This window comes from Nannobrachium achirus, assembly GCF_963921795.1.
Source record: "Nannobrachium achirus genome assembly, chromosome: 14".
In the NCBI taxonomy this organism is placed as follows: Eukaryota; Metazoa; Chordata; class Actinopteri; order Myctophiformes; family Myctophidae; genus Nannobrachium; species Nannobrachium achirus.
In genome coordinates this window covers 38,796,022-38,817,855 of record NC_137821.1, presented here as the reverse complement: position 1 = coordinate 38,817,855, position 21,834 = coordinate 38,796,022, and the positions used below count along the sequence as shown (strand labels likewise).

At 43.2% G+C, this 21,834-nt stretch overlaps 1 protein-coding gene across 1 annotated transcript in view; it reads right to left on the bottom strand.

Annotated features, from left to right (window-relative positions):
- Window positions 1–796, bottom strand: part of LOC308298026 (aminoacyl tRNA synthase complex-interacting multifunctional protein 1-like) — a gene marked incomplete at both ends in the record, with an annotated part of 11,421 nt that extends 10,625 nt beyond the window's left edge. The window contains one exon of the mRNA XM_080741590.1: window positions 750–796. Within this exon, the coding sequence (XP_080597716.1) occupies window positions 750–796 (47 nt within the window). The remainder of the gene's footprint in view (window positions 1–749) is intronic.
- Window positions 797–21,834: the final 21,038 nt, after the last annotated feature.

Sequence of the window (21,834 nt, the reverse complement as noted above, 5' to 3'; positions counted from 1 at the left end):
CCTAAATTACACAATTCTATACTGTACAGTCGAGAGAATAACGGGGTAGCTCAGGAGGTAGGAAGTTTCCTGACTGCTCCTGACTTTTGATTGGAGGTGTCCTTGAGCAAGACATTGAGAACCTATAACCCTTACTGCCCTGAGCGAGCAGGTTGGTGCCTCGCATGGTTCCCTCTGCCATCTGTGTGTGAATGACGTGCAGTCTGTGGATATTTTGTTCTGTGAATAGGTGTGTGCCAGAACACTAGAAAAGAGTTCCATGCTGAGCAATGGTTCTCAAAGTGGATGTCGGCGACTCTCTAGGTTCCTTCATGATGGTCTGTATTGACCCTTACAAGTCTGTAACTTGTGACAGTGTACAAACGGAACCCAATGGGCCCGCTAAGGCGGGGAGACCTTCAAATGTCAAAGTTTGAGAACCACTGCTATAGAAGCAGTGAACTTAGCATGGTAAGTAGAACAACAAACATACAGGCAGGCGGGCGGGCGGGACGAATGGACGGACATACAGACAGAGACAGACAGCTAGCTAGATAGCTAGCCAGATAGCTAGCCAGATAGATAGATAGATAGATAGATAGATAGATAGATAGATAGATACATGTGCAACATATTTACAAAGAGATCAACACATGCAACACACACACACACGCGCACACACACACACACACACACACACACACACACACACACACACACACACACACACACACACACACACACACACACACAGAAAGCTGGATGTTCACCTGGGTTTGAACGGGTTGTCGGGAAAGTCATCGTCGGCGATGTTCATGTTGGAACTCTAGTCAGAGAGGCAGTAGCCTACACACTCACTAAAAGACAGTCAGAACTAAGTGGGTCGCTCAGAGAGAGAGTCAGTTCAGACTGAGAGGAGGACACATGCAGTCTTGTGTGCCTTTTACAACTCTCTGCGTCTCAGGCAGCTCAGCTGTCACTTTCTGTCTCCTCTGTGCTGCAGAAGTCAGCAACCTGGCAGCTGTCGCCGGAGATCAGCGTGTCATGTCTCCTCTCCTGTCTTGAGGACAACGCCGTGTGATCAGATGATCCTGGGTCAGCTCTCGGAGTCGCTCCTCTTCACTGTCATCTGCAGGGACACCCCAAAAAAACACTGAACCACTGTCTTAGATCAGGTCCCACACACTCTCTCCTATAGCTCTCTTGTCTTGAGTACAATGTTAGGATCCATCTGATCCTAAATCAGTACTACTAGACCTTACCCGTTCAAAGATATGTGCTCCAAGTTACTGTAACTGGTGCATGCGTGAGAATATGTGGGAGCATCATAATGTAAGGAGCAGCCCATGGAGGAGTGTATATTTATGATGGATACAAATAATTTAACAGCAAATTTAGGTGAATAGAAGTATGGGGATGTATGCACTTACTGTCTCCACATAGTTTTTTCCATACCCGTTGGAAGATGACCCGGTGCATGCATGACCCATGAATGCAGAGAGAGAGAGAGAGAGAGAGAGAGAGAGAGAGAGAGAGAGAGAGAGAGAGAGAGAGAGAGAGAGAGAGAGAGAGAGAGAGCGTGTGTCTCTTCACTGCAACATTCCTAACTGTGAGAGAGGTTTGTGTGGGGCTCTGGGATCCCATGGCCTGGAGGAACGGACCGTAACCCTGACAACAGGCTGAGCTGAACAGGCTGTGCACCATAAAAATGCTAATATACAGCATACGATTTGTGAACGTGACAAACGGGCTTCACAGTTATGTTAGGTGTGTTCATATGCTAATGGTGATGCGATTTCAGATCAATTGCTCCAGCCACTGAGGAGAAACGCTGTTTCAGACAGACAGACAGACAGACAGACAGACAGACACTCACTCACTCACTCACTCACTCACTCACTCACTCACTCACTCACTCAGACATTCGCAAAATTATAGTATAGATATATACTGTAACCTTGTGTAAGAGTTTTTCTGCACAGAGCAGGATAGTTGTATGGGTAAGGTACACACTATTGTATACTATTGTTCTTGATTTGCTTCTTATTGTTTTTCTTATTGCTGACAGTACGTTCCTTCTCTGTACCTGTAACTCTGTAACTCTAACTGCTGTGCTTCCTCTGGGCGACTGAAATTCCCCCTCGGGATCAATAAAGATATCTGTCCAGATTAGGTCTCAGATTCTTTCATGTCCTCTCTTGAGTACAACGTTAGAATAAGGATCTTAGGGCAGGTGTCCACTAATAAACAGTCAAAGACAAGGGACTCCCACAAGGCCAAAAATATGTGTGAACAAGGTGTGAACTGTGAAGCCATTTGAATGCGTATGTACAACGTTGAACCACATTTAACCCTGGTGTCCGTATTTTGGTCACATTTGCAGAACGAGGTCAAAGTTGTTTGTTTGTGGAAAAATACAGTAAATTGCAGATCTACAAGATGCAACATGTTGTGAGCCTTCGTCATATCAAGCCACAAAGTATATAGGCCTACTGTATAGGGCTTAAGTGGTTGAAAGCTCAAATGGTGCGCAGAAATCCGTATGAAGCACATTAAAGGCATAGATCACGATATAGACTGAAGATATGTCTACAGTAGGCCACACAGACTAAAAACTTGACTACAGTCAGTGTCAAATGGTGCATGTTACCTGATGTTACCTGAAGGGGGCGTCACAGGAGAAGACATACACCACCAGTTGAATCTGGAACATTCTGAAGACATCCCTGAAGACACAATAGGGTTCAACAGGTTAAACAAGCATAAGTCATTTGACGCCAACATTTTAAATGAGGGTTTTACCATGGTATCACCAGTACCACACTCCCACATGGCCATAATTAGGTTACACATAAACTAGGTGTGAAGTCATTTTAGCGCACGCATAAATGTTTAACCACATTTAACCTCTGTATCCCGTGTGTGTGTGTGTGTGTGTGTGTGTGTGTGTGTGTGTGTGTGTGTGTGTGCGCGCGTGCGTGTGTGCGTGCGTGTGTGTGAACAGGAAGTTCTCATGTCCAGATCTCCCTATATATCGTCAGTGTCAGGCAGAAACCATATCCATTCCAATTTTCAAATGTGGAGTTTTTTTTCATAAAGTAAAGCCCTAACTTCATCATACATGAGTCTTGCACAAAAGTGGTGAAAATAGCAGATTTTCGCTCATTGAAGATAATATTTCCGCCTGTCACATGCTTCATTTACATTATATGACTTATTGTTTCTTGTCTGACTGGAGAACCTGAGGTGATCGGGTCGTCTGGGGCCTTGCTGGCCAAAGAGTTGGACCTCTCCTTCCTTGTCACATTGAGCCGCCTGTCACCATGGAGAGGCAGAGGGTCGAGTGGACCAGACCTGACCTGAAGCCGCCGCACGTGCACGTCCGCCAAGATGGACGCTACATGTTCCAGCAGCTCAACCCGTTGTACCAACGGAGGACGTTTCCCTTCAACGAGGAGCTGTCCCGTGGTAACATCTCACTGAAGCTGATCAGGGTGCAGCTCTCAGACGAGGGGACCTACAGGTGTTCTGTTCCAGCCATGAACAGCAGCAGTTTGATCCAGCTCCTTGTTGGTTTCGTGGTAATAAAACATACTTGGGAAAACAACAAGAAAGCTTTCATGGACAACTTTAGTTTTTTACAACAAGGGTTCATATTTTAAATTGTAATTAAAGAATATAAAAGATGAGTGTTAAAAATATTTCCTTTACTTATAATAAATCTTTATTTATATAGCACCTTTCAAAACCAGAGGTTACAAAGTGCTTTACAGGGGGACATAAAACAGCAGAGGACAAAGAACAGGACATACACAGACCTGTTATAAGATTAAAAACAGTGCAGAAAAACAATGCAAAGGAATAAATAACTAACTTAGAAAATTCAAATACATAAGAGTTACATTAATTAAGGATTAAAAGCTAGTCTGTAAAAATGTGTTTTAAGAAGTGATTTAAAACGGGGGACAGACTCAGCAAGGCGGATCTCAAGGGGCAGGGCATTCCAAAGGGTAGGGGCTCTAAAAGCAAAGGCCATGCGTCCTTTGGTGTTAAGTTGACATGTTGGAATGTCCAGGAGAGCTTTATTAGCAGATCTCAGTGAGCGAGATGGGACGTAGTTTGACACTACCTACTTCTTTCTATTGTTTTAGAGATTCTTATTTCAGTGGTTGAAGGAATGCGTACAAGTGGCTAAATATGTCATTTTACACAGAATAAGCCCATTCCCAAGATACAACGCAACCTTTCATGGTTGTACCGTATGTGACTCATGGGGGATAGAAGTGTTACTGTAAATAGCAATAAAGAAAGTGCTGGCTTATTGTGTATAAATTGACATATTTAGCCACTTGTACGCATGCCCCCATACGTACGCATGCCCCACATTTTAGCACGGTAAACTTTTTCTTTTCTCTAATTACAATCTAAAATATGAACCCTTGTTGTAAAAAAACAAAGTTGTCCTTTAACTCCCTTTGACAGAGACAGGAATAATGTGTTGCATGCTGCTGACAGGGGGGCTGGTAATGGAATTGTGATCAATGGCCTTGAGAAGTCTTCACTTAGAGACAGGCAAAGAGCAAAGCAAATACTGCTTGCAACTTGGGTAATGGCCCCCCTTATAGTGCTTGGCTGGATGCTCGTGTCATCACGTCACGGCAACCACACTTGCAATTTCCAAATTGCATCTTTCTAGTTTATTTTGATGTGATCGACACCCTGGGGTGAGTGATATCGTTAACAACCACCTGCTACTAGGTGAACTCTCGTAGAGTTCTTTCCAATAGAAACATCCCCGCCACCTGTCCAGTTGGCATATTATGTAGGTGGGGATGTTCCACTTCCAACTTTTTTGTTCTGTCTTTCTCCTTTTTTAAAATTATATCCCTCCCCCTTCTCTGTCTCTTCCCTTCCGTCCCCCACGCAGGTAGGCCAATGTTCCCTGGCCCCAAACCAAAGGCCATACTAAAAGCTGACCAAACAGACGTACCAGTAGGTGTCAGTGTTGCACTGAGCTGCTCTGCGGAGGGCTCATCTGGATGGAACTACTACTGGTACCTAGCCTCGCATCACCAGGCTAACTGGTAGACCTACCAACATAAACAAGGACTCACTGATCCCACAAGATGCTGTTCAATACTCTACTCTGGAACAATCAGTCTGTCTGAAGGTGGAGTCTACTGGTGCAGAGGAGGGAGAGGAGAACCAGTTTTCGACACTGAATACAGTGATGCACTCACCATAGGCACACTTGGTGAGTCATTTGAAAACACATGTTCCATCATGTTATAAATAAATCTCATCTCAATTATTTTAGGAAGATCCAGCCATCCCAATCTTCACCACTAGCAATCCTCGCCACTATTCTCATTTGACCACTAGTTGACCTGCCCACAAGCGGCCAGTTCATCAACGTGAGGACAATGACATCTGGATTGTGTAAAGGGTGGCTTTAACTACATGGACGTGCTTGTCCCTAGTCAAACGGCTATTAGTAAAGAGACGTTTTAGTGTGTAGAAGGAAAAAAGACTAGTATAGAAACCTGTTGGACTGTCTTTACATTGTCTTTACATTATTTCTACAGTGATTTGACATTTAAACCATCTTTCAAGTTGGGTTGTCCTACACCTACAACTGACAAGTTACAGGATAGAGAGCCACTTTTCATTAACTTTCTGGATTACATGATACTCAGCATTACCTCCACATCAAGGCGTTTCCTCTTATGTAGACGCATGCCTTCCTGATGATTCTGTAAGTGAAAATGAGTTGAATCAACAACAACAATCACAGATATTTCTGCTTACTGCACAACCACTTGGTCTCTAAAATATGAAAAACTGTAGACAGTTTTTCATATTTTAAAGAAATAATGTAAAGAGTAGGTTAAAATAACTTGCATTATTTCCATCTTTACATTTATTTATTTATTTATGTTATGCTTTCTGTATTTATTTCCGTTTTCTGTATTTATTTCCCTATTTATTTATATATTTTATGCTTTGTGAATAGCGTTTTATGGTTCAGGTACATTAGGGTGTGTCATGAAATGAAAAATTGAGAAATCAGGGTTTTACCTATGGTTTCAAGTTGTATTATGATATAATGAACCATAATCAAAAGCAAAAAAGTGAGTTTGACTTTATTTACCTACCCCCTTTTTTGATTGAAAAATTGCATTTTTAGGCGTTTTTGGTGGATTTTGACCATTTCCGCCTAAATCAAAATTGTTCTTATTTGTAATTTTTTTGGCAATTGTTATCATCACCATTCAAAACCAAATATTTACAGCACTTGGAAATGGTCCTTTTAAAAATAAAACCTTTATTTACTTTCCAATAAAGCCTTTAATCTTCTGACCGGCAAAGACGACAGCCAACAAGTTGCTACCAGCCATCACAACTGATTGAGAGTACACTCTGTACACTGGACTGGTTTCTCACCTTTCACAACCTGTTATTTGAATTAAATTGAGGCAACTCACATTAGGATGGGTCCCAAGACCAGGCATGAGGCTGGGACTAGCCTTGCTGATGTGTCAGGTCCAGGAGAACCCATGGCACAGACCGAGCTACCTACCCTCCGGGGCGTCCTGAGGCACGGCATCTACCTGCAGGAGAAGAAGCTGTTGGAGGAAGGGGTGGATAGGAGGAACTACAGCATCAAGCAGCTGAGTATGGATGTCATGATGGAGGTGGTGAGCTGCTGGCAGAGGGCCAATGCTCAGTTCAGACCCCCAGTCATATTCAAAGACAGCTCCATAGAACGGTGGCCTGGACTGCTCTGGAGAACTTCGCCTGGAACAGAGGGGGCATGAAGAGAGAAGAGGACAGGAAGAACTTCCTAGACAATCTGGACTCCCTCTTCAACATCGCCTCCTGTAGTCATGAGATCCTCCCCTGCTCAGAGTCAGGGTGTAAGGGATGTCAGGAGGGGGCACACCTGCTGGACTGTAACTGTAGGAGAGAGAAGAGGATTCCGAAGCTGGAGCTGGCTTTCATGATGTCCATGAAGACCAGGCGGCCTCCTGGCCAGAAGGCTTCAGTCCTGATGGTGGCTAGAGCAGTGTTTGGAATCTTCAGGGTGTTTCTCTTCATCACATTCTCCTCAGCCATGGTCTCAGCTGTAGCTTCAGTGTTCTGTTCCTGCAGCAAGAGCTCTGCCTCAGCACCCCTCCTGTCATCTAACTCCTTCTGGTGTTCCTTTTCCTTCTCTGCAGTAGCCTTCTTTATCTTGTCAGCCTTTTCTTTCCGTTCATTTTGCCTCTTAGTCTCCTTTATATCAGGTCCCACCATCATCATGGAAGCCTTCTGGCCAGGAGGCCGCCTGGTCTTCATGGACATCATGAAAGCCAACTCCAGCTTCGGAATCCTCTTCTCTCTCCTACAGTTACAGTCCAGCAGGTTTGCCCCCTCCTGACATCCCTCACACCCTAGCCTCGGAAACCCAGACTTCTTTAGGCGATCGGAAGAAAAAGAAGCCTGGGCGATCGCGTTATGATCACTGTTGTAGGAAGTGTGGAATTTCTAACCAATCAGAGTGCAGAGAGCGTCGCACCAAATGTGTTGACGTCATGACGCAACAGCGTTCTCTGCGCTGAGCAGAGGAGCAGAGGGGGGTGGGGGGAGGAGAACACATGCTATTGGCTGGAGACTTGCGGAGAGACTCACCGCGCCCACCCATCTGCCTACACTAAACTGTCCGCGTTAGGTTAGAGTGCTCACACCCTGACTCTGAGCAGGGGAGGATCTCATGACTACAGGAGGCGATGTTGAAGAGGGAGTCCAGATTGTCTAGGAAGTTCTTCCTGTCCTCCTCTCTCTTCATGCCCCCTCTGTTCCAGGCGAAGTTCTCCAGAGCAGTCCAGGCCACCGTTCTATGGAGCTGTCTTTGAATATGACTGGGGGTCTGAACTGAGCATTGGCCCTCTGCCAGCAGCTCACCACCTCCATCATGACATCCATACTCAGCTGCTTGATGCTGTAGTTCCTCCTATCCACCCCTTCCTCCAACAGCTTCTTCTCCTGCAGGTAGATGCCGTGCCTCAGGACGCCCCGGAGGGTAGGTAGCTCGGTCTGTGCCATGGGTTCTCCTGGACCTGACACATCAGACAGCAAGGCTAGTCCCAGCCTCATGCCTGGTCTTGGGACTCATCCTAATGTGAGTTGCCTCAATTTAATTCAAAAAACAGGTTGTGAAAGGTGAGAAACCAGTCCAGTGTACAGAGTGTACTCTCAATCAGTTGTGATGGCTGGTATCAACTTGTTGGCTGTCGTCTTTGCAGGTCAGAAGATTAAAGGCTTTATTGGAAAGTAAATAAAGGTTTTATTTTTAAAAGGACCATTTCCAAGTGCTGTAAATATTTGGTTTTGAATGGTGATGATAAAAATTGCCCAAAAAATTACAAATTTTGATTTAGGCGGAAATGGTCAAAATCCACCAAAAACGCCTAAAAATGCAATTTTTCAATCAAAAAAGGGGGTAGGTAAATAAAGTCAAACTCACTTTTTTGCTTTTGATTATGGTTCAATATATCATAATACAACTTGAAACCATAGGTAAAACCCTGATTTCTCAATTTTTCATTTCATGACACACCCTAAGGTACATACATATGATCCAACACTGACTTCTAGTGGTAGAAAGTATAAACAATACAGAAATATTAGTTAAGTGCAGGGTTAGGCAACCCACTGGTGCCTAGCTTTGCATACCATAGCCATACAATATCACACTGCATGGTTATAGTATAGCTGCTGTGCTAGGCTAACTGGTAAAAATTGGCAGAATTGGCACAGGGGAGGGTGATCACTGGCACTCTGGCACAAGTGCAGAGCGAGGATTTTTCTTATAGGCCGTGAGCTAGCACCGTACATATGGGGTTATCGGTATCATCTGGGGGGATTAATTCTCATAGTGATTTTTGGGAAGGTATACACCCCTAGTACTAGGAAAAATGTGATAGCCTTGCAGTGGTGGTAGCTTTTTGTGTGTTATCACTCCTTTTATAACCACATGCCAAAACACAGTTTTCAAAATCCGAATGGAACATTCTACTTCAAACTGATGGTTCTCTCTTAATATTGACCCTATCTCTTTGAAAAATGGTTGGGATAAAGCTCAGACTATATATTCTTCACTAATGCTGTTAACATTTGCATATCTATAATTGTTTTTTATTACAGGCAGTGACAACATAGTGGCTTTAATTATGACATAATCCTCTGTGAACCATGGCTCCACATTGTTTGGTCATCGGTACCATCTGGGGGGAACAATTCTCATAGTGATTTTTGGGAAGGAATACATCCCTAGCACTAGGAAAAATGTGATAGCCTTGCATCTGTGGTAGCTTTCTGTGTGTTATCACTCCATTTATAACAACATGCAAAAAAACGTTTCAAAATCCGAATGGAACATTCTACTTCAAACTGATGTTTCTCTCTTATTATTCATCCTATCTCTTTGAAAAATGGTTGGGATAAAGTTCAGACTATATATTGTCCAGTAAGGTGGGTTAAAATTAGCATATCTAGAATTGTTCTTTATTATAGGCAGTGACATATAGTGACTATATAATTATGACATAATATGCCAGGGCCCCAAATGTGGGGTCATCATTACCATCTTGGGGGCAATGATTCTCATAGTGACTTTTGGGAAGGTATACATCCCTAGGATTAGGAAATATGTGAGAGCATTGCATCTGGGGTAGCTTTCTGTGTGTTATTACTTCATTTATAATCACATGCCAAAACAGTTTTCAAAATCCGATTGATTGATTGAAGAATGTATTAGAAGTTTGCAATAGAAAAAAAGTACAGTTTCATGACAGTACAAATCACTGGTACAAGGTCAACTAAAAGGAGATCCTAGAAAGCCAAGGCTTATTTCCACAGGAACCACACTTTAAGTATCTCATATAACTTTGAAAGACAGACGGATAGAACATAGTATCTAGGATAACATCAATTTCAAAAGCAGAAAAAGCAGAAATAAGGGCAGAGAAAAGGGGGGGTGGGAGCATGGGGGCGCTTAGTCTATTTTATGAGGGGCCCAATAAGTGCACCTCCTAGGGTCTTTCGAGATTTCAAATAGATCAGTGGAGCAACCCTTTGCGAGAATCGAACTCGTTGGTTGACTTTATTTATTACCTTATATTACCTATATCACTGGATAGGTTAGCCTCCAGGATGCAACCCACAGTGCTATCACAGTGTCACCTACTTTAATTGTGAAGTTCTCAACTTTGCTCCGTTTCTGACTAGATCCAAAGAGGATACATTCAGTTTTACCTAGATGAATTGAGAGTCTGTTGTCATTGAGCCAGGTGCAGATCTCGCTTAGTTCACAGTTAAGGGCATTTTCAACCTGCAATATATCTCTGCCTGAGACTAAGAGAGCCGAGTCATCCGTGAACAGAAACCGATTGCAGTCACAAGCAGATCTCCCTTAGTATTGACCCTCTCTGGCAAGGATAAAGCTCAGACTATATTTTTCATAAAGGTTGTTTAAAGTAGCATCTCTAGAAATGGTAACAGGCAGTGACAACATACTGTACTATTAGTGTAGTGACTACATTACATAAGATGTTTTCATGAAAGATGTAACACAAAGGGTTCCATCATAAATAACCTAAAGATCTTAAACCATGTTTACATACACATATTTTAAGTAAATGTATTGTGAAATTCATTAAACAAAATATAGTGCAAGTGTGTAAGAAAATATCCAAAATGCCCACTATTTGATCCGCTTGTCCTAGTAATGTGTAATCTCATGTTTTGGTTTTCATATGTGTAGAATCCATAATACCTCACATGTTAAAGGTCAGGCCAAGGTAACATTTGACCTCTGGGAGAACAACAAATAGAAAAACTTGATGAATATCCATTAGCATGTCACAGAACTGGTATTTCTCCTGACTGGCACACAGTAAGGATGTAAGGGTGAGGTTCCAGAGATGGCTGCAACAGGGTCATAGGAATTTAGGAAATCTTGGTGCCTCATCATGAATGCTGTGTGTGTGTGTGTGTGTGTGTGTGTGTGTGTGTGTGTGTGTGTGTGTGTGTGTGTGTGTGTGTGTGTGTACACTCCAATATTTTACAACCAAGACACACCAGTGCTTAGACTCCCTACTACTGTTTCTGCACATTTTGGAGAAGGCGTCAGTCAGCTCCACCCACATGCGTCATGACACCGATGGCAGAGGAAACCATGCAAGGCACCAACATAAAGAGCAGCATCATTCCTGCTCTTTATGTTGAGCAGAGACAGTGATCCAGAATCCATCATGGTGCTGACAGACACGTTCTAGCTTAGACTCTGGCATGGAGCACGTGCATCTCAGCAGGCACTGGGTGAGATATCAAGCATACTGCACATGGCCAGCACGGAAGAAGTACTTCATCATGTGCGTCATCATCCGTCATGAGAGAAAAGGTGACAACCTATTGACAAGGTGTCCCCCTGCACATTCAAACTGGTGGATGGGAAGTATAATTAAGTTGTCAACCCAAAGTCAGCCAGTCAGATGCACAGTGTCCAGACTGCTGCTGAATCTGTTCAAATGCCTTTGGTCTATAGTTAATAGAAACCACTTCAGAGTGCTTGATACACTCAAGACTATTACCACTGAACTTGCCTGTCAGCCCTCCATATGCAAACACATGCATTTCCAGTGCTGAACTTTGCAACAGTATTGCAATGCAGCTGAGGAATGACTGTATAACATTGTCAATCGTGAGGTGAATACTCTGTCAACCAGTGACCAGCTGCTGCCTGCTTGGACACCTGGATAAGGAGTGATAAGGTGTGAGAGACCATAACCTGACCTTTAGCACATAGGCCTAAGACTGACTGGCAATTGAATATATAACATAAATATACACCTACTGTATGCCCCCCACCCTCCCAGGTCCCCATATGAATCACCTAAGTTCACAGTTTCCCTCACACAACTGCAATACAATTGTTGTTTTAACAACATGTTGTACAATCATTGGATCATTGTAATACAATGGATTTGGCAATAAATAATTAACTGATGGTAATTTCACTTTTTCAGCCACATTCCTTGAACCCTAAAACCTTGGGTTAGGCAGCCATCTTGGACGCCATCTTGAAAATGATGGCTTTATAAGACATATACATTCCTACATCTTTAGTGTTTTCTTAAGCATGCCTAGATGTACCAGAACTAGTTGAAAAACCTTTTGTATATGGGGGTTAAGTAGTATGTTTTCATATAATGACCCATGTAATTTTCGCCTAGTGTTACATAATAAAATGCATGATAGCACCCATAAAGCTACCACTGGTGCAAGGCTATCACATATTTACTAACTCTAGACATGTATACCATGACAAAAATCACTATGAGCATTAATCCCCTCAGTTGATACCGACCAACCCCAGTGGCTCACCGTCTATTAGTCCCCTCACATCTGTATGCAAACCATCCTGCACACAATACATTCATACAGACTGTGACTGCGGAGGAAGTCTGTTATTGCCAATGATCAAATTCCAAACCACACTAATTAGATGGAAATGTACAGTCAGATTGACATGAAGTGATCATGGACACAGGTCACTGAAAGTAGCCAATCTCTCTCTCTCTCTCTCTCTCTCTCTCTCTCTCTCTCTCTCTCTCTCTCTCTCTCTCTCTCTCTCTCTCTCTAGGTCGTCCTCAGACGAGCCTCACAAATGCATGGCAGATTCAACGCGTTGTGAGCTTGTAGATCATAAAATGGTAGTGCCTACTAGAGCAGCAGGGAGATTAGCCTAATATTAATGGTTCCAGAATTCATGGTTGAAGTGAAATTCAGATAATCATCAGGAAATGAAACTGTTTTGTGGTTTTGAGACGTGAAAATGTTCTGTTTCTGAGCCTCCTATAAACTGCTACTCTTTCCATGCATTGCATCATACTTGGCTGTTCCATCCACACCTCCCTCTGTCATGATGGCAGTTCTTCTACAGATTGTGTTTTCAATCATACATGGCTGTTCCACAGACCCTTCCCCCCTCTTCTGTGGTCTTACACAACATCACAGGAAGTTGTGTTTTCATATTATAGGTAGACAGAGCATCCTGTTATTAACTCTATCATCAGAGTTGTCATGGAGACAGCAGCATTCTGAACCGTAGTGTGTGCGTGCACATGCATCATGCTACTGTATACTTAACTTATATACATACCGTATACTTACACTGAGTACTCTGTACTACATACACACACGTGTGGGTATTTATTTGTTGATTTATTAACTTAAACCCAGTTTACCGGATTGGCGGATTCCCAAGGGCTCTAAACTACTGTAGATTATATTTTGTATATTTTTAAACTTGCTTTGGCAATATAAACGTATGTTTTCTCATGCCAATAAAACTCCTTTGAATTGAATTGAATTATATAGGCCCCCTCCTGTTTTCACACTCTACACTAAATATCTTCACTGAAAATAGACGATTTACTAGCTCATAACGCATCACGTTGCATTGAGTTCTGAGATTGTAAATCGTCTATTTTCACTGAGGGTTAGTCCCAGACAGGGGTGCTGTACCAAATTCTGCGCCCTGGGTACAAGGATTCACTGCGGGCCCCCCATGAATGTTCTTCATAGGGGGAGGGGGTTTAACTCATTTAGACTAGGAACGCGTAAGTATGCATTATTTGTGCTTTAACTATAAAAATATAGCAGATATACAAGCTCACAGCGAGCTTGTAGATGCAAGTGGACGGGCGGAGATATCTGGTGTCCTCTCTATTCTTATTATAACTCTATGGTCGCTCCCCACCTCTCTCCCCAATTTCCTGTCAGCCTACTGTCTATCCCTCTCAATGAAGGCATAAAAAGCTAAACATTTAAATATAATAGGCAAGACAAGGATAGATGAGGTTTGATGGAGCCATGTTTGTGTGGGTGTGTGCATGCGTGCGTTGATGGGTGTGTGTGTGTGTTTGTGTGTGTGTGTGTGTGTGTGTGTGTGTGTGTGTGTGTGTGTGTGTGTGTGTGTGTGTGTGTGTGTGTGTGTGTGTGTGTGTGTATCTCTCGCTCTCACTCTCACTCTCTCTGTATCTGTCTGTCTGTCTCTCTGTATCTGTCTGTCTGTCTGTCTGTCTGTCTGTCTGTCTGTCTGTGTGTGTCTCTCTCTCTCTCTCTCTCTCTCTCTCTCTCTCTCTCTCTCTCTCTCTCTCTCTCTCTCTCTCTCTCTCTAGTTCACTGTCAACAGGAAGTAGAAAGGCTTTTCAGAGATGCTAATCACAGGAAAGGATGGGTCGCACCTTGCCCTGTGTGCTCCTCTGTGAGAACACTATTAGGTCTAATGAACTAGCATTAAATTAATTACCATTGCCTATTTTTGAATTGGAATCCTGCATTATTTTCAGCTATTCTTTTTTTATTGGAATCCTGAAAAGTTTTCATTTGAAATGCATTTATTGTATAATTATGTTGCTATGTTATCTTTATGAACTTAAAATACAAATGCATTGGACATAAAAAAAGACTAGTAATAGCCATAGACTGAAGTAATTAAAGCGGGTCATGTTTGCATGTTTGGAATTGTAACAGCTGGAATCAATACTATATTAGTATTCCGATATGAACCTGAGGGCCGCATTAAGTGAAGGCGGGCGCTGCATGTGGTCTGTGGTCTGCAACCTGCAGCTCAGGAGCCACATGTGGCTCTCAGGTCCCTCCCTAGTGGCTCCCTGTAGCTTTACAAAACATTATATGGAAATTAACAATGTTTATTTTTAATGTATTGTTTCTGTAGAAGGCCAATGAAATGTACATTCTTACGTGCTCCAATATTATAAAAATGTGTAGAATAAATATGAAGTTTCAGACATTCCTGTCAAAATGTGTATCTATAACACGTTTATTAACAAACCGGTGTGATTCCTTGCTACACTGTGGATTCCAAATGCAAAAAAGAAAGAAATATAACTGAGGAATAAAAACATGGAATGTAATAGTTTGAGGACAGAGTCGTTTGCTTTCACTGCCAATATGCTACTACAGCTAAGATCTGCTGTGAGAGGTCAAATGAACAAATCAAAACTAAAAAAGTTGGTAATATTATATTGTAATGGAAATAAAAAACAAAGCACTAAATAGCGCACTGCAGAGTCATGTGCTATGGCAAAAACTTATTTGATGAATACTCATTTACATGTGTTTGAATCTAATTTGATAATATACTGTATATACAAATAGTCCATGTTGCCTGTCTCCAGACAGCTTGGCTCCAGACTGTTTTTGTATAAATCTTTGGTCCAAAATGGCTCTTTTGACATTGATTATTGCAGACCCCAAAATAGTAGATCTACATGCTCACAACGCCTCTGCGTTGTGAGCATGTAGATCTGCTGGTTTCACAATCTCTGCCTAGTACTGACCGTCCTAGGGAGTGGACGTGTCCTCTCGTAGCGCCGCAGTTTTTCTTTTCCTCTTCTTTCTTTTCTTTCTTTTTTCTTCCTTTTCCGTCTTTTTAAGCTGGGCCACCAGCTTCGGTAATCAGGTCATTTTCTTAGACCACCATTGATTACCTCTTCTGGATAGGCTATCCATGTTACATGGTACTGAGCTAAGGGCCAATCGCAGGACAGTACCCCAGGAGTGCCCTTCCAGACAATGGGGGGGAAAGAACTGGGCCAATAGCAGTTACCGCTCCTCCAGGCTATGGGGGAAATTAGCTGTTGGAAAAAGTACTCAAATGTTTTACTTAAGTAAAAGTATCGTAAAAGTATCAATACTGCACTGTAGATGTACTCAGTTACAGAGATGGGAAGTAACGAAGTACAAATACTTTGTTACTGTAACAAAGTACTTTTTTCAGTACTTTGTACTTTACTGAGTAGTTATTTGTCTGAGTACTTTTTACTTTTATCCGTTACATTTTAACACAAGTATCTGTACTTTTACTCTGCTACATTTTCAAAACAGGCTCGTTACTTTGGTTTTAATGGTATATAGCCTATTAATGTTGCGCCGGAGCATATCTGAATTATCTGATGCGCATCTGATAGGCACACACAGTCGCACGCACGCACGCACACACCAACACACACACACACACACACAGGCACACAGCCACACACGCAGAGCCCCTCCGCTCAGCAGCAGCAGCAGCAGCAAGCAAGTTCCCAAAAGTTCTTTTTTCGCCAACAGACAACTCTCTCTGCTTTCCTCTTACCTGCAGCCTGCAGGACATCCTCGACATGTTCCCAAATAAATAAGTCCTTATTTAAACAGTAGGCCTACACAGCTTCCAATTCCAAACACAGCCTTTGTGATCATTAATCCACCCGTACCGCTGGATTAAGAATTGACGTCTTTTCTCTTTTTGTCTTTCCAGGTGTAGCCTATTACAACTCGTTAGCCTCGTCCGAACGTTTTAAAGTGCACTGATCAATAGAGAGAAGTGTAACATTGTAAGTCTCTGTAGAGAGGTTAAAACGAATCAAAACAACTTGAAGCAGTAACATGGGGTATTTTTTTGCTTTGCATATACTTGAAGGCATCAGACTAATGACATAAGGTACATTTCTCACCTTAAACAATGAAATGCAGACATGCACGTACTGCTATGTGTTTGAATAGGGAAACCTTATTTATTTATTTTAGCTTTTATTAAAAAATATTAAAATAAGATTTTGTTTGATAATATAAGTTTTGCCATAATCATGCAGCTTTATTACAATGACACAGCTATAACAGCAATGTTTAAAAATGTTATAGATTACAGTAGTAGACCTATAATCTATAATTCTTTTTAAATTCATATTATTTTTGTATCCATATCATGATATTAGACTGGATAATTATCGTCTGTGATTTGGGATATTGTACTACATATAGTCCAAGTCCAAGTCTTATTTGTCCTTTTTTTTAATAAGACAAAACGGACTCGAACCCCCTAGGACTTGGACTTGACTTGGACACTTTAGGTGGACTCGACTACAACACTATAGCACATTCTCACAATGACATCATAAACATATTAACTAGTATTGTAAGATTACTTTTTAAAATGACAGTAGGCTACCCCTTAGATCACAGTCCTACTTCAATATCAAAGAGATGCCACTTACAGCAATTCACAGCCTTCTACTGCAGATTTCATCCCACAATATAGTCAGTCAGTTATATGTTCACTTTGTCACGCTCATTCAAAGCATTATGGTAACATTGTTAAACGTCCCCGCCTTTTTGACCCAAATGTGACCAGCTTATGTATTGACAATGTGTCAATTCTTGTTTCTTCTGTGTGACCCCTACTCTTATCTATCTTTTGTCTTACTTCTCTGTAACTTTGTAAATACTGTATACTGCTATGCTACAACTGGACAACTGAATTTCCCCCTTGGGATAATAAAGGTATCTATCTATCTATCTATCTATCTATCTATCTATCTATCTATCTATCTATCTAATATTTGACAATTTGGCCAATGTTTAATTTGTCATTTTAGAAGTAGGCCGACTAGAAGCTCGGGCGGCCGAGCGTCTAGTCGGCGACCTGGCCAACTCGGGAACGATGTAAATAGGGAATGAATGCCCCACCCTTTAATGCAAACCCCATTATACCTGTTGTCATACGACCTGTTTTGACCATCTGTTTGTCTGTGTCCATTTATGCCCATATATGGAGATCTCTGTATCTGTCTGTCTGTGTCCCTTTTATGCCCATATATGGAGATCTCTGCCCTTTGGGCGGCCAAGCGTCTAGTCGGGTGCCGGCCTACTCGAGAACGATGTAAATAGGGAATGAATGCCCCATCCTTTAATGCAAACCCCATTATAACTGTTGTCATAGGACCCGTTTTGACCTTCTATTTGCCTGTGTCCATTTATGCCCATATATGGAGATATCTGTATGTCTGTGTCCATTTTATGCCCATATATGGAGATCTCTGTATCTGTCTGTCTGTGTCCCTTTTATGCCCATATATGGAGATATGGAGATCTCTGCCCTTCGGGCGGCCAATCGTCGGGGACCGGCCTACTCGGGAACGATGTTAAATAGGGAATGAATGCCCCACCCTTTAACGCAAACCCCATTTATCTGTTTGCCTGTGTCCATTTATGCCCATATATGGAGATATATTTCTATCTGCGTCCATTTTATGCCCATATATGGATATCTCTGTATCTGTATGTCTTCATCTTGAGCAGTATACGCAGCCTGCTTGCTTTGCCACCCGTGGGGAATGATGCCCCTCCGGTTGTTAGGCAATACCCATCATACCCGTTGTTCGGTTACGACATACTGATGACATTCAATACATAACCATGGCATTTTTGTTGACTCATGTGGCGTACATGATGTCTTTTATCAAGTGATGTCACAATGAGTCAGCGATTGGGCCGGTTTCCTCCGAAACAGCCTGATGTCAACAATCAGCTCCGCATACGCTGATTACGAACGTTTCGCGCCGGTCCGGGAAAACCGAGCGTCGTGTCGGGTCGAGGCCGGACACGGCACTCCACGTCGTGGCGGGGAACGCGCATGCCGAATCTGAAGCCAGTGGGACGAACGGTTCTCGAGATACGCGGATTACATACATACATACCGGTACATACACATACACGCACGCACGCACGCATGCAGAGACTTCTCGCATTTATTGTAAGATTAAAAAGTCCTTAAATTGTCACTTGTGCAGAGTAGACACCCTCTATACACTTAATCTTTATGTTGGTTTGTTTACTGTTGAGTGAGAATACAATGTTGCACATTAAGTTAATCATCTGGGACCCCCCAAAATAATTTGGGGACCCCCCTGGGGGTCCCGACCCACAGGTTGAGAACCACTGGTATAGGTGAAACATCTAAAAAGCATAAGATCTACAAACTGACAACAAGTAACATGTTAATTAATGGTGCTTGTTGCAGTGCATGCCTGTCTCTTTCGCACGTATAGAGCCTACGTGCAGGAAGAGAGAGAGAGGAGAGGTAGAGAGACAGAGAAAGAGAGAGAGAGAGAGAGAGAAACACCATTTTCTACCACCAAACCACAACTTCTACTGTATAGTGAGTCATTTCCATGGCACAAATTCTGACTTAGAACTGCAGAGGGACAATTAGGGGGCATCAATGCTACAGAAACGCACAGTCAGTGTAAGCTGTAAGACAAAACACGGGAGACAGCCTAGGTGTGGGTGATATGAACAACATGCAGATGGTTCTCCTGACCACGGTCATTCTTCTGGATGGTAAGTACTGTACAATAATGATGGGTCGGGACCCCAGGGGGGGTTCCCAAATTATTTTGGGAGGTCCCCAGATGATTAAAGGTGTATTCAGTGATAATGAAAGTGGCCGGGGGTCATCTTGTTCCTTACCGGCCTTACAGCGTGGATTATAGATTTTTTACACCATTATAATGTTCTCGTTTTGATCATTAGACCCAATAACTGAATATCGCTAGGCCTTGAATGGAGAGCCATTCAAGCCGCAAGCGGAGCCTGCAGCACCGCCGTTGGGCGAGGTACAGCCTGCAGTACTATTGCGGTTCAAAAATTCACCACTACTGAGTGAAATGTCTGGGGCTAAAGTCTGGTGCAACGCACATGTCCTGGACCTGGTGAGAGCAGGAGTGGACATGGTGAGACGTAGGAGGGGCCCGGACAGGAGTAAATTCACAGAGCCTAATCCTTCCAAGCGCCAGACTTCTTTCCCTAGTCTTGGCAGAGTAGTTCTGGAGTGGTGGAGTGAATGGTCCTGTTTTTCCCTAGCAGGACTGATCGTGGGTAGTACTGGGACGTAAGTCGGGACTTGATCAACCCTGGCTGGGTCACAGGTGAGGGGTATGATGTTGCGAGACCTGAAACCCCGATGAGCTTGGGCTACATCACTGAGGATACTTCCCAGGTGCATCCATGCAATGTTTTTTTTTCCCGTTATAGTTATTCTATTTATAGTGACTCATAGGAATAGACTACGTGACAACCAGGAATAGTCTGGTGACCACCGGAGAGAAGGGTGACAGCCGGAATTTAGACGGCACCCGGGAGCAGGTTGGGTTAGCGCCCCAGCCTGTGTCTTCCGTGAGGAAGAAGCCCAACATACCCACGGTTAGGCCTTTAGGAGGGCCATTCAAGCCGCAAGCGGAGCCTGCAGCACCGCCGTTGGGCGAGGTACAGCCTGCAGTACCATTGCGGTTCAAAAATTCACCACTACTGAGTGAAATGTCTGGGGCTAAAGTCTGGTGCAACGCACATGTCCTGGACCTGGTGAGAGCAGGAGTGGACATGGTGAGACGTAGGAGGGGCCCAGACAGGAGTAAATCCACAGAGCCTAGTCCTTCCAAGGAGTGAATGGTCCTGTCTTTCCCTAGCGGGACTGATCGTGGGTAGCTACTGGGACGTAAGTCGGGACTTGATCAACCCCGGCTGGGACACCCAGGTGAGGGGTATGATGTTGCGAGACCCGAAACCCCGATGAGCTTGGGCTACATCACTGAGGATACGTCCCAAGTGCATCCATCGATGTTTTTTTTTCGTTATTGCGACCGTAGGTCGCATTTACTATCAAACCCTGCACAAAGTGTAAGTCAGTCCGTCCGTCAGTCTGTCTGTCAGTCTGTCTGTCACACCTCACACGTCACACTCTTGCCCTGCTCATATCTCCGCAACCGTTGCCCCGATCCATGCCAAATTTTGCACACACGTTCCTTACCTGCCAAACTACAACCTCCAAGGACCCCTGGAGCTCCAGGGACCCCAAGGTCCCTGGGGGACCCCCAGATGTAAAAAATGACCAAATGTGCTAAACTGACCAAATGACCACCCCAACGGGGCTGCTCACGGGGAATTCCCGGGGACCACCCACTCCTGGTGCTCCAGAACGGATGCAAAAGTGGTGGCGCCCCCAGTGGAGGACCCCCTACACTGCAGCTCACATAAAATGCCGCAACTCCGGCTAGGAACGACCGGGACAGCCGGGGCCGGTACCTATTCGTCCGCCTTGCCGGCACGGAGACCCCACCCCTCATTTCTCACATGGCCCTCTTCTAGCGCCACCATGAGGCCGATTCTTGCAAAACAAATTTTTGGACACTGCTCCTACAATTTTTGCCCTAAAATCACGCAAATCGGTTCACAGTATGTCTACACTCATCCCATCAACATGAATCTCTCCCATATAGCGCCACCTCCAGGCCGAATTTTAAAAACACATTTTTGGACACTGCTCCTACAGATTTTGCCCTAAAATCACGAAAATCACTGCACAGTATGTCTACACTCATGTCATCAACATGGATCAGGAAGATTTTGGCAAAACACATTTTTGCCCTATTTGTGGAGATAAGTGACCTACGGTCGCTTATCTCCCGATTAGGGAGCCTTACTGGTAGGGTATAAGCACATTTCTAACATTACAATTAAAAACAACTTTTTAATAGGCCTACCTCTAAAATGCCAAATTAAACATTGGCCAAATTGTTAAATATTAGAGGCAGAAATTGTGAAAATGTGCGTTGTGAGCATGTAGATCTGCTATTTCCACAATAGAACCACTGTTTGAGTACCACTGCCACATACCTCCCACCCAAAACGTGTGTCTCTTTCTCACTCCCCCAAAATTCTCTGTAAATACAGTATACCTGTTGATGCTATTGAGTTTTCTACCAATATTGTATTTGTATATTGTATTGTATTGTACAGTACATGTATTATTGATGAAGTACAATGGACCACAATGGGAAAAAAAGCCCCCCCTTGGGCATTTTAGCATAACCTTTGACTGTATGGTCCCTACTACCTGTGCTAGCAAACCTGTAATAACACATTCAATTAAATTCAAGTAAAACAAAACAAAGTTATTGTTAACAGTGA